Source organism: Polypterus senegalus, chromosome 16 (assembly GCF_016835505.1).
Source record: "Polypterus senegalus isolate Bchr_013 chromosome 16, ASM1683550v1, whole genome shotgun sequence".
Lineage (NCBI taxonomy): Eukaryota > Metazoa > Chordata > Cladistia > Polypteriformes > Polypteridae > Polypterus > Polypterus senegalus.
In genome coordinates this window covers 39,617,761-39,631,604 of record NC_053169.1, presented here as the reverse complement: position 1 = coordinate 39,631,604, position 13,844 = coordinate 39,617,761, and the positions used below count along the sequence as shown (strand labels likewise).

General features: G+C 36.9%; 1 protein-coding gene and 1 long non-coding RNA gene across 2 annotated transcripts; both read left to right on the top strand.

Annotated features, from left to right (window-relative positions):
• The first annotated feature begins 5,859 nt into the window (after nt 1-5,859).
• On the top strand, nt 5,860-6,691 carry LOC120516823. Its single transcript, XR_005630923.1, has 3 exons — nt 5,860-5,895; nt 6,051-6,355; nt 6,462-6,691. It is a non-coding gene; the product is annotated as an uncharacterized LOC120516823 (long non-coding RNA).
• Nucleotides 6,692-6,827: 136 nt separating this feature from the next.
• On the top strand, nt 6,828-10,406 carry LOC120516975 (G2/M phase-specific E3 ubiquitin-protein ligase-like). The gene is made up of 7 exons (XM_039739016.1): nt 6,828-6,852; nt 6,901-6,952; nt 7,198-7,237; nt 7,339-7,409; nt 7,629-7,718; nt 9,541-9,755; nt 9,853-10,406. The coding sequence occupies exons 1-7, from the start codon at nt 6,828-6,830 to the stop codon at nt 10,086-10,088; spliced, it is 729 nt and encodes a 242-aa protein (XP_039594950.1). The 3' UTR covers nt 10,089-10,406.
• The last annotated feature ends 3,438 nt before the right edge of the window (nt 10,407-13,844 follow it).

Sequence of the window (13,844 nt, the reverse complement as noted above, 5' to 3'; positions counted from 1 at the left end):
ATCTACAAAGGTGGAACTGGGAGAAGGCTGGCAGATCAACTGAGGGAGCATGTTTGATCTGACAGAATCAAAAACGTTATAAAACATTTTACATCACTGGAACATAATCTAAACTCCCAGTTTGTATTCTTTCATCATCTCAAAGACAACTTTCAAAAGAAAACAATAGAAGCTAAGCTCATTCTCAGAATTCTCCAGGACTTAATTATTTGGAGTACTAATCCTTTTTTCCTCTCCCAACATACCAACTGAAGAAAAATAAATATTTCTCACCTCAGTCCCAGACAACAGCACTTCCGGCTTCCCATGATGGTGGCATATCTGGTTCTCATCTGATGACTTCTCTTCCGTCTCACAACGATGATGTCACTTCCATCTGAAATCATTTCCACTTCCTTTTTGGTTCTATTTCCTTCCTGCCATTTCTCCATGAAAGATCCTTGAATGTATCCTCTCATTGTCAAATGTATATCTTATGTTTTGACCATAGCAACAGTCCTTTTCTTGAATTGGACCACCGACATTATATGGGGAATTACCCCAACTCCTTTTTTGTTTTACTCTCTCCTTTGTTCTTCATACCATGTACAAGTTACAACACATTTTCTACATGATCCCACCATTTCAGGACACCATATTGTTTGGGACAATTGGCACCACAGGTGTTTGCGATTCCTCAGGTGTGCTTCATGGCTTCATAAGATACCCAGGCTTGCTTCTACTCTTTGGAGTCTGGAGTTGCCATTTTTCAACATGAGAACAAGAGCTGTGCCAATGAAAGTCAATGAAGCCATTTTGAGTCTGAAAAACAACAATAACACCATTTGAGACATCCATAAAACCTTAGGGTTACTTACATAAATGTCTGGATTACTATTAAGAAGAAAGAATGCACTGGTGAGCTCAGGGACTGGTAGGCCTAAGTAGACCTCCACTGCTGATAACAGAAGATGCCTCACTCTGGTAAAGAAAACCCCCAAACACTTGCCCAACTGATTAGAAACAGACTTCAGGAGGCAGATATGTGTGTGTCAAAGACGACTATCGGCACAAGACTTCATGAACAGAAACACAGAAGCCACACTGCAACATGCAAACAGCTACTTAGCCACTAAAGCAGGATGGCCAGATTACAGTTTGTGAAAAAGGACTTCAAAGTGCCTGCAGAATTCTGGATTAAGGTCTTGTGGACAGACGAGACAAAAATGAACCTGCATCAGAGTGATGGCAAGAGCAAAGTGTGGAGAGAACAAGAAACTGCCCAAGATACAAAACATACCACCTCATCTGTTAAACATGGTGGTGGGGGTGTTATGGTTTGGTCATGGATGGCTGCCACAGGTCCTGGCACACTTCTCTTCACTGATGATAGAACTGCTGACGGCAGTGGCACATTTAATTCTAAGGTGAATAGAAACATCTTATCTGTTTAAGTTCCAGTAAATGAATCCAAACTCCTTGGATGGCACCTAATCTTGCAACAAGATAATGATCCAAACATACAGCTAAGGCAACACAAAACATTTTCAAAGCTAAAAACTGGAAAATTCTTGAATGACCAGTCATCTGATTTAAATGCAACTGAGCTGACCTTCCATATACTAAAGAGAAAACATAAGGTGACAAGCCCCAAAACAAACAGGAGCTGAAGATGGCTGCATTAGAGCCATGGCAGAGCATAATCAGAGAAGATCCTCAGCGCAGGGTGATGTCTATGAATTGCAGACTTCAAGCAGTTGTTGTATGCACAGGGATATGCAACACAGCGCTAAACATGACTGTTTAAATGTACCCACCATTGCTATGTCCCAAACATTATGGTGTCCTGAAATGGGGGGACCATGAAAAAAAAGTGTATGCAAATCCTCTTCAATTAAAGTGTGCAATGTGCACTTTAGTCACGTCTGAATTATTTGGTTTGCAATTATAAAGTGTGGAGCAAAGGAGTAAATCAAGGAAAAAAGTCTCATTATACCAAACATCTTGGAGGGCACTTTATGGTATCTGCTTTTTTTCACTTTTCCAGTTACACACCTGATGAAGGCTGCTTAACTGAAACATTATATTTTGGGAATGACCTTTGGCTTTTCTTTTCTTTAACAGATGCACACTGACACCAGATTTCTTTCACTAGATACACAACAGATCTCATGGTCACAAATATACTGCTTAAAATGTGTTAACAATGGATGGCCATCTAAACGTTCACATAACACCACAGTCCATGAAACATCAAGATGTCTAGGATTCTGAAGTGCTGTAGTGCCGACATCACCAGCAATATTTTAACATTAGCTGGATTGCCTCACGATGCTACATGATCAAAGTGTTCTAGTGATAGGGAAACCAAGCTAAAATACAAACATAAATACAAACTTGTAATTAAATTGTAATTCTTACCAGCATGACAGACATCACATTGTTGAGAGAAAGAATCTGCTTATGCATTCTTCTAAAAAGACCTACACAAAATTTAATATAATTAAATCAAATGAAAAAACAGAGCATGTGTCACTTTTCTTGGATTCAGTGTTTTACCTATCTGAAAATTTTTTTTTTTAAAAGTTTCTAAAACGAATATCTCTTTTCGACCAAAGCCTCAGTTCATCTCATCTACAGCCAGTTCCTTGACCAGTAATTTAATGTTTCCCTGCTAAAGAAAGTTACTCAAACTTTTTTTTTAGCAAATTGTAAGATCTTAGCATTAACGCAACCTCAACATTTGCACTTCAAAAGGAAATGAATGACCAGGGTGTACAAGTAATAGAGCCAAAGTCAACTGTAAATTTAGGAGATCAAAAAATTTTTCGGCTTTGGAAAGCCAGTTAATAAAAGGCGAGGCCTCTCTTATGAAAGCTATAAGGGGAGCAATTATAGCACAGTCCATTTTTAAGAAGCCTTCTATAATAAGTTGCAAACCATCAGACTTCAACAAAAGGAATTCAGTTTTCTTATATATGTTGTATACTGATTATTTGTGCACAATTTGTACATAATTGTGCACAGTCTTTCAAAACTTTGATGCATATTCTACACCTGTTTATGTTCACTTTCAGGGAAAACTGAAGTTGATGAAATGAAAATAAACTTAATGTACAAATAATTCCAAGTCTAACTATATTGTAACGGTGGTCAGGGTCAGGGTCTGTATCAACAGGCATTGGAACACATCCTGGACAGGCCAAACTTAATCTGCCACCAGTGTGGATGCCAGGTGGGTGTAAATATAGTGGAAGGACAGTGAGGTGTGCACAATGAAAGAGTGCAGACACCCCGACTCCAAAACTGCTGGCAGCAGGAGGCTGCTACTGAAGTCCCAGCAGGCAGGACTAGCCCTTTGGTTATAAATGAGCCAGCCATCATATGAAGACTTTCATTTAAGGGTATCTGCATACATTTCGGTTACAGCATGTAGAAATTAGAACACTTTTTCTACATGGTTCCCTCATTTCAGGACACCATACTGCCTGAGACACAGCAATGGCAGGTCTATTAAAGCAGTCATATGTAGTACATTGTCGCATATTCCTTACATACAAAGACTGCTTGACATCTGTAATTCATAGACATCATCAGGCGCTGAGGATCTTCTCTGGTGATGCTCTGTCAAGCCTCTAATGCAGTCATTTTCATCTCCTGCTTGTTTTGAGGGGCTTGTCCCCTTAAGATTTCTCTTCAGCATATGGAAGTCCTGCTCAATTGGATTTGAATTAGATGACTGGCTTGGCCATTCAAGAATTTTTGATTTTTTAGCTTTGACAAACTCCTGTGTTGCCTTAGTAGTATGTTTGAGATTATTATCTTGTTGTAGGATACAGTGCCATCAATGCATTTGGAGGCATTTGTTTGAACCAGAGCAGATAAGATGTTTCTATGCACCTCAGAATTCATTGTGCCACTGCCATCAGCAGTTCCATCATCAATAAAGTGAAGTGTGCCAGTACTAGTGGCAGCCATAAAATTCCCACCACCATGTTTAACAAATGAGGTGGTCTGCTTTAGATCTTGGGAAGTTCCTCTTTGTCACCACACTTTGCTCTTGCTGTCACTCTGATCAGGTTCATCTTTGTCTCCTCTGTCCACGAGACCTTTTTCCAGAATTCTGTGGGCTCTTTACGGTGGCCGAGAAGGGCAAAACAAATTTACATTTCACGAAACAAATTTATAACCATTAAGACAAATTTACAAAGGAAATTCAAATTAACATTTCAGAAAACAATTTTACAATACTGAGAACAATTTACAACTCCCGAGACAAATTTACAAGCGGTAAAACAAATTAACAGATCAGAAAATAACTTTACAAGTGGCCCGAAACAAATTTACAAGCGGCAAATCAAACGGAAAGGGTAGGTACAATACACAGGAAGTGCTTTTTGCTGACCTTTTGTGTCATTCAAACTGTTTTGCGAGGGAACATTGAACAGAGTTTGTGACGGTAAATCAAGCGACAATGTTTTATTCATTTTGTGGAAACCATTTTAGCCAGTTAGCCCGCTTTTGTTATTCTTGTGGGACATGTTTAGACTTTCTAAAAGAGGCTCAACGCACGGAAGAACCAGATGCACAGCCGACGTCTAAACCACCTGGAAATGTTAATCAAAGTACCGGTAAGTGGACTCTTTACGCTTTCTAAAGCCAGCTATCCTAGGCTTTTATTATTATTATTATTATTGCTCAGTTGACGTTGTACGAGTCATTCAGAATTCCGTTCAAATAAACAACTTCTGTGCAAGTTGGGATATACAGTATATATGTGTGTTGTACTTAATGCAGTCATTTACGTTTTTTTAATTATTTCCGTAACATACACTGGGACTGTTAACTTTCGTAACGGTTGTAACCTAATAAAATAAAACATGATTTGGTCTCGTATTATTTTCAACATTCAGAAATTGCCAGCACATTTCAAAGTACACATATAGCTGCGTCTTTTCGTTTCCAAAGGTTGAGCATCAGTTGGCAAGGTAGGATCCAGCATGAGTCAAACATGTACAAAAATAAATTTCTCAGTCCAATAAAGTTCGTTTCAACAATGTTTATTGAAAATTTGAAAGAAAAAAATCACAACATTTTAGAAAAAAGTTATTACACAGAATAAAAGGCAAAAACAGAAAAAAGGTGTATTCTCGGTCTAATTACAGTCTTAGCTTTCTCTGGTTAAAAATTAGTTACTTTCTATATTTGTTACGTTTCTATTGCAAACTTACATAGACTTCATTTTAGTATGTCGGTACGGTTTGAAGCTGTTTGCCCTCCATGCCTTACCAACTGCAAGGCAGATCATAAAATGAAATAATGTGTAGTCAGAATGACAAGAAATAATTAGAATATTCCATTTACAATTTAGCTTGTAGGGATTATAATAGAACCTCCCATTGACTATGCACTAATATATACACAAACATTTTAACAACAAAATACTAATATCAACTAATTATAATCTAACTAACAAATGGCTTTTACAACAGGAAATGGAATGGATTTTCCTAGTGTACTGTATATTTATGCCGTTTAAGAGTATTGTGAAGAAAATGTAATTTTTTTTTTTTTTGGTTAAAAAAACTTATAGAAGCACACCTTTGCATCTCATCTTTTAACAAGCAGTGTTACCTGTAGTGGTCATAAACTAAAGGTCACATATTACGAGTAATTATACTAAACAATATTGTGGAAGTAGTTGAACTAAATACACATCAATACATTTTATGGTTCATAAATGATTACAATTATTCTGTCCTTAATGTGTTGATATTCAATTCTGTTCATTCCAGAAGAACAACCGTGCCCATCATATAAACAGTTCATGGACTACAGAAACTTCAAATCAAAAGAAAGACAGTCCTTTAGCTGTGGGTCAAAAGACGACTAAAACAAGAACAGAGACAAGTTCAGGTTAGGTGGCTTAACTGTTTGTGTCATGTATACAAACCAATGGTTGCAGGGACTGTTTAATCAGTGGACCCCATTTGGTGTTTAACTTTCTATGCAACAAACTTATAAATGTATAATTTACAGAAAACTCATTCTGTTTACTTTTATTTATCTAGATAAACATAGGATTGATGGTGCCAAATGGAAGGGATTTAAAACCTGCAAGAGGGAAAACACTCCCATTATTTACAGACCCTCTGGTAGCAGCGCCTGATCTGCTGAAACTAGCTGTTCAGAAAATGAGAACATTTAACAAGGACATGGATGAAGGGCCATATATACTTTTGTATCCAGATTGCTCAGAGGTGGTCAATGTGCCTGGGACAGAAAGGCCATTCATATTGGCAGAATATAAAAAGGAAATAGGAAAGGCATATTGCAGGATCTTTTTTTATATGCCTTGAAAAAGACTTTAGAAGAGGTTAGTGGATCTGATGATTTAGCACTTTTACATATTTCACAGTGCTGTGACATACTGTACATAATAATGCATAATAATGTGTTGATTTTGTTTCCTTTAACTGCAGTGGATGTTAGCTCAGAATCAGACTCAGATTCTGAAATTTTTGTTACAAGTAGGAGCACAATTGAATTCAATCAGGCTGACACTATGGTGAGTTAACATGAAACAAATAATTTAGGAAAGCTATATACTGAATGGCCGTATTAATTATCTTAACCAGAGCTGTTCTGTGCATAATGCTTGCCAATATTTTGGTTCAACAGAGGCTAGCTACTTAGTAATGTCTGTAATTGAGTTTGAAAATACATTCCTGCATTGTACTTGAACAAACAGTAGGATTTACATTTTAAATGGCATTTGGTGTAACACATATGAATCATTTTGATTATTGTTCAGCCAGTTTATCTGTCAGAAATACTAACAACTTGCCATGTTTCAGCAGGCAACATTGATAAGTATTTATGTAGTAAGAGAAGAATAATATAGGCTGTATTTTCCCTCAGGTTTTGAAGACTGTAACCAAAGTACACCCAAACACAAACTAGAAGATGTAGTGTAAGTACCAATTTGCAAATGTAAGTAATCTGTAAGCTGGTAATGTGATCTAATCACATGTTTGGGACAGACCCTTGAGTTTATGTTGAGTTTTTGCTCTAAATATATGAAGTTGTAAATAATGTAAGAATATTGTGAAATTTAGCAAAATTATCTAGATTATTATAATTTACCATAATTTTAAATTTCTTTTTTAACTCCATGATACTTTGTTGTACTAAAGTGGTAATTTTAACATGTTTCAGAGATGCATCCAGACATTCATCAACGATTCAAGCTGGACAGGTAAGTATTGAACCAAATGTTACCTCATAATATTTTTTTCTTTTAGTTTTGTTTTATATTGTGTTGGACATTTAAGTTCCCCATGTCACTTTATTTTTCAGATAGTAATATCTGATACTGAGGATACTCTGGATCTACCTGAATACAATGTGACTAAGTCCACTTACTACAGGTAAGCAAAAACAATTGACAAAATGTGACTATTCCCTTGGTAGACGTTTTAGATTAGATGAAAAATAAACTGCCGTATTGTTTCTAAAATATCTGTAGAATGGTTAACTTACAAAAAATACTTCAGGGATTTACTTAGGTTGGAAATTACTTAAGAAGAATGTTTTAGTGTAAAATGGGTGGAGTTGCCTTTAACATAGGAATGGTAATTTCTTTACAGTAAATATACAAACCTTTATGCACCATGTGTTGAAGAAGAGGATGAAGAGCCAGTTCCTGTAAATTTGGGGAATTTATCAGACGCAACCATGTAAGCTGGCAGTTATTGACAATAGCAATAGGTTTTCTCTATGCACTTAATAGTAAAAGATTGAATTACTTCTGTGATAATATGTGAAAGAAGCTCTTTACTGTTCATCAGTGTTGTGCAAAAAATAGAAAACTGTGTACTGTCTGACATTTCACAAATGTAACTCAGTCTTGTGTAATTCTAGAGAGGAGGTAAACATTACACTACCTGATATCATTGCAAAGCTGTCGCATCATATTGATCATTGAAGAGTTAGCCGGTTCAACATTACAAGGTCAAATGTCTGGGATGGAGCAGTCCGAGGCTTCAAGCGTGCAACATATTCAGAAACCTGTGATATGCTAGTCAGATTTACTGATGATGCTGGTGTTTTTGAGGATGGAATTGATACAGGTGGTCCAAGACGAGAGTTTCTAACTCTACTAATGAACCATCTTAAAGACCGACCAATTTTTGATGGACCAACAGGACAACTTACTTAGTCTACAATGCAAATGGTATGTCTACATAGTGTTAAGATGTGTGACTTGTAATTATATATCACATCACTGATACACTTTGTTACTTGAACTGCTCCAGAGGTATTTAGCAACAACATGCTTAGGGTTGTCTTGATTTTAATGCATTATGGAATATATTTGTATGTTTCCAAAAGTAGTTGCTAAATATGTGTGGAACAGTAGAAATAACATTAAAAGCAATTTGGAATTGTGGTTCAAATTGTAAATCACCCAAAATTCTAAAATATGAATGATTTTCATTCATAGCTCTCAGGGAGGATGAGTACTTCTTGGCAGGAAAGATGATTGCGGTATCAGTTGTGCATGGAGGCCCAGGTCCGCATTTCCTCTCAGAAGATCTTGTACTGTATCTTGCAGGCCAGCCGTCATTCAAAGCAACAGTGAATGATGTAACTGAAGAAGAAATAAAGAAAGCTTTGCGAGAGGTAGGAAAAGCATAATGCTATAGTAGGGAAGGGTTTATTTATTAGGCAGTGCTTTGAGAAAATCATTACTTCCTTGATAACATACACAGAGTAATGCATTTATTGTTCTGTGATTGTACAAGATATAGAGTTAAACTAGATAAGTAATGGAACAGAAATTTATGAGAACTATATATACTGTATATGCCCCTTTTTGTGTTTTAGATTGACCGTGCTGCTTCTGTCGAAGCTTTGTGAGAATGTACTTTAAAATATAGCACAATGTTACAGACAGCCGGTTGTCTGAGATATGTGGCTACTCTTGAAGAAAAGGGAACAATTGTATCAGACTACCTCCGATGGTATATTATCGACCGTAACTCATGTGTAATTGACAGGTACCATCATATCCTAGTCTTACAATTTTTGTAAGTTACATTGCCATGTTCAAAGCAAACATGTCAGTCTGCAATTCAGTTGTTAACAAGCAACTTGCAACTACTGCATTATTAGTGAAGGACAGTTCCAATAATTTTCAACATATATGATTTCAAAAAGGGTTTCTGGTGATGAGTCAGGGTCAAAAATGTTTTAGTTGATTCCTGTCTCATTTCATGGGGGCAGGCATGCTGTTCGAGCCTTTAAACCATCTAAAATAAGTGATCTAAAACCAGAAACTCAGAAAGGCTTTAAGAACATATCCCATTGACTCCTGTTTAAAGGGAAAATGCAGAAACAACACTAAGTTTCTCTAATATGACTCAATACAATAAAACACATTTTACCTTAGATGCTGAAAATTACTGGAGTAATCATGTTTTTAACATACTGTCCATACACATACACTATGTGATTAGCACTTTATAGCAGTGTAACGATGTATTTTGTACTTTTTAGATTTAAAAATGGTCTTTCAGCTCTTCAGTTTTTGACTGCACTGCAGCAGCATCCTTCTTTGTTGATCCCTGTCCTGTGCCACTCAGAAAAGAAGGTCACTGCCCTTGAACTTGAGGGACTTTTCAAACCTGACCTCAGTCCATCAGGGAGCAACAGGAGACTCAGAGAAGGACAAACATTAGGCTACTGGGCTGACTATCTCCTTGATTGTGAAGGTTTGCAAAATAGATTGCATAATTATTTATTTTACAAGTAGTTAAAAATAATACTTAATATGCCAAGATGTGAATGAACAATTCTGTTTCTTTACAGAAGGTCAGGCTGCTGTTTGCGTGGAAGATGTTTTCATGTTTGCAACTGGGCTAACTTCACTTTCCCCGTCTGGATTGGAACTGCTGCTGAGGATTGAGTTCCTGGATGATTCACCATTCCCAATGGCAAACACATGTTCAAACACAATGAAATTACCACTGCTGGATTCATACAGTGTGTTTAAATCACATATGGATTTTGGAATTCAGAATTCGCCAGGATTTGGCTGTTTTTAAATCAGGTGTGATTGGGTCCACTAGATGTGGATAAATCACTACAGCTAGAGAACTCGCATCCATCTGCACTGGTGGACACACTTTAGCACTGTTACTATTTAATTTTGTAATATAACTCTGCTGCATTTTTTATATTTGAGATTTTGAAGAAACCATGTTTGATTATTGTTTAAGTTACAACTGAAGATGTTTTAATGTGTTCTTGTTTATATTATGTTACATTTGGACTGTTTCATCAAATCCTGAGCTCTGAAAGAGAGATTTCCTGGTAATAAAGCCAAATCAAGAGTACTTAAAATTAAACATTTATTTATTTTATACTTTGCCTTACTTTTACTTCACTTTATTTCATTTCACCCTTTATTTACAATTTAGGGCAGATGTGGAAGTTTTTCCAGTAAAATTAAAATTCATGGACAGCACAAGTTACTCTTCGCATGCTTGACACACTGTTTCATTAATGTGTACATTATTACATCTGAATTATATTATATTATTACAAAGAATTATAATTGAGCAATTTCTTTAAGATGTATGTACAGTTCTGAAGCAGACTCCCAGTTCTCTGGCTTCTGTAGGTAACTGTGCTCCATAACAAAGTCCAAGTACTCCTGCATGTTCAGGTCACCACATGAATGCATTGGCTGATTTGATTCAGGGAAAGTATCCAGTTCTGTACATTCAATCCTAAATCCACACTCTCTGGAGCCAAATCTAGATTGAGAAATGGATCGAGTAATAACATTTATTTACATTTAAGCTACAAAGAAAACAAAGTTACTGGGAAATGATAATCCATTACCTGTGTGGTAAGTAGTACAGTTCATTGGGCACTCCTCCAGGACATGACGCGGTTGTAGAAGGGCGAATCCGGTGACTGTTCCACAGAGTCATGCATTCATCCAGGTCCTTCTGTATGACATCCTTGAAGCAAAATCTTAGCAAGCACTGATGTTCACGACTTCCATTAAAGTGTCCTGCATCTCTGAGGTCTGCAAATAACTCCATCCAGAACTGAGACCTATATGAATAACTGGGTTAAACTTCATATTAATTCTGCCATTTGCTTAGGCATACCAGTTTATTTACACTTGTAGATCAAGAGATGATATCAAGATAAAGAAAAAAAATGGGACCAGTATTGGTGTGTGTTACTTTTAAAATTAACTTAGTCACATTCCTCATTATTTACAAAAAAAAGTAACCAAATATGTTATATAGTTACTTAAAAAATTTAATGCATTACAAACCGTGCTTTTCTTTGCACTTTTTTTCTTAAAGTAAGAGATACAAAAACCATACTTATAATAAAAATAAATCTATTTTCATGAACTCCATTATTCCTGAGCAAGATATTAACAAACAGAATTCCATTTATTTATAATGCAGCTCACCAAACGACCTGAAGAACCGCAGGCACTATGTGACAACTTCAGAAGGCAACGACTTTGAGAAAAGGGCAGTACTTATAGGAAATAAAACCGTACTAATCCTAATAATAAAAACAGTAATTATTATCATTTTTGAGCGGCTTGATTATGTAACGCAGGGGTGCCCACACTTTTTCGGCTTGCGAGCTCCTTTTAAAATGATCAGGTCGAAATGATCTCCTACATTAAAAATTATATATATATATGAGTGAGAGAGAGTATACGTTATACATAAAATATGTTGTCGTACCTTGCATAACTGAATAACCTTTATGGCACAATAACAATTCAATACATTTATGGTCACTACAGTATTTGGATTTAATAATCGTCATGTAGGAAAAGGCTGACTCGCATAAATAAGTAGAGCCGAATAATGCAGCCAAGGAGCTTTTGAATTCAGCCGAGTGAAAAATGACGGCTGTCCAATTAACTGCGATTTTAGTTCCTTCTCCTTTTTCTTTCTCAGATCACTGAAGGAAGCCAGTTTCGTAGTTTTTATGAACAGTTCGAAAGTGCCTTTCCACATTTTCCTTCTTTGGAATAGCAATGATAGATTGACAGATCAGACAAACGCACTTCGATTGGGACATTGTGAGAAAAAAAAATCCTCTTCCAATTCCACATAAAGCCCGTACCCTCCCCAAACATTTTTTTTTTAAATCCCTTCTTTAGTCGATATAAATTGGAAGATCTAAGAACTAGATCACAGCCAGAGTTTTGCAGTAGCTCGCGCGTTTGATGGCGAGTACAGAATGACCAGTGTGTTAGAAGAAAAGAGATCTCAGACTGGCCGCCCTGTATGTCAATCAAGTGGCAAATGCCATAGGGAGGATATATGATAGACTAACGTTTACAAAAATTTTTTTTTTTTGAATGCAACGCTTTCTACCTGCACTACCTTCGCGATCGACGTCTTGGGCACCCCTAATGTAACGTAACCTTTACCGTTGCCCCAACACTACAGAAGACAGTAAGTGGCCAGGGATCCTAAATAACGCATTTAGGAGATGCGTTTAAAAAGTTAATCCCATACATTTTTAACACGTTTATGGTGATTAATCAGCAGCCTTAACGTAACTTAATATTTTGTTTTTCCTTAACATGCATCACAGTTGTAAAATGTGTAGGCTAACAGTAATAATGAAGAGCGATACTTCATTTAGGTCACGTACCTTCCCTTTCTGAATATGGACCACCACGACTTAATGCGTTGATTGTTTGTGGATGAGCCATACATGTGGCTAGACATTCCCGTAGTAGTCGGTGTGCTGGTGACGTAGGGTACATTGAATTGCAGCCATAATGCCATTCTCCGTGCCGCAATCGGTCCTCAGTCTCATGGGCACAACACCAAGGCGTCGCACACAAGTTAGGAAATTGTGAGCGATCACTGATGGATTGTTATTTGTTGGTCCACTTACAAGCCACAATACTTTACGTGAAAATCCATCAATGCATCCAGAAATAGCAAATCCGAATGGCTTTAGTTTGTCGTAACCATCAGCATGCCACATATAATTCGGCCCCATTGAGTGGTAGGTTCTTCTTATAAACCTTCTGCGTGCTCATTTAGCTCCCGGAGTAAAACCATAACATCATCTCCCTTTACTCGCAAATTGTACTTTTGCCTAAGTACTTGCCACATCGTTCGGTAGCCAAAAGGTTGTCCAGGTCCACGAAGCTCCAACCTGATGGCATTCCTGGCAGCGTTTGTGGAGGAATACTCCTTTCTACGATATAGCCCGGCTTCTCTAAATTTAGTTTTAAGACACCGCAAGCTAATGTTAACACCATGTAAAAGGACATCATGTCAACGATTACATTGTAGGAGTGGCCTTCATTGGCATAGCCTATACAACAACGTTTCACATCTTCCATCTGGAGAGCCTCTTTTAGAAAGTCTAAACATTTCCCACAAGAATAACAAAAGCGAGCCAGCTGGCTAAAATGGTTACCACAAAATGGACAAAACATCGTCGCCTGGCAGTGCTTAATCGCTACAAACTCTACTCATTTTACCCTCGCAAAACAGTTTGAATGACACACAAGGTCAGCAACAAGCACTTCCTGTGTATTGTACCTACCCTTTCCGTTTGATTTGCCGCTTGTAAATTTGTTTCGGGCCACTTGTAAAGTTATTTTCTGATCTGTTAATTTGTTTTACCGCTTGTAAATTTGTCTCGGGAGTTGTAAATTGTTCTCAGTATTGTAAAATTGTTTTCTGAAATGTTAATTTGAATTTCCTTTGTAAATTTGTCTTAATGGTTATAAATTTGTTTCGTGAAATGGTAAATTTGTTTTGCCCTTCTCGGCCACCGTAGCT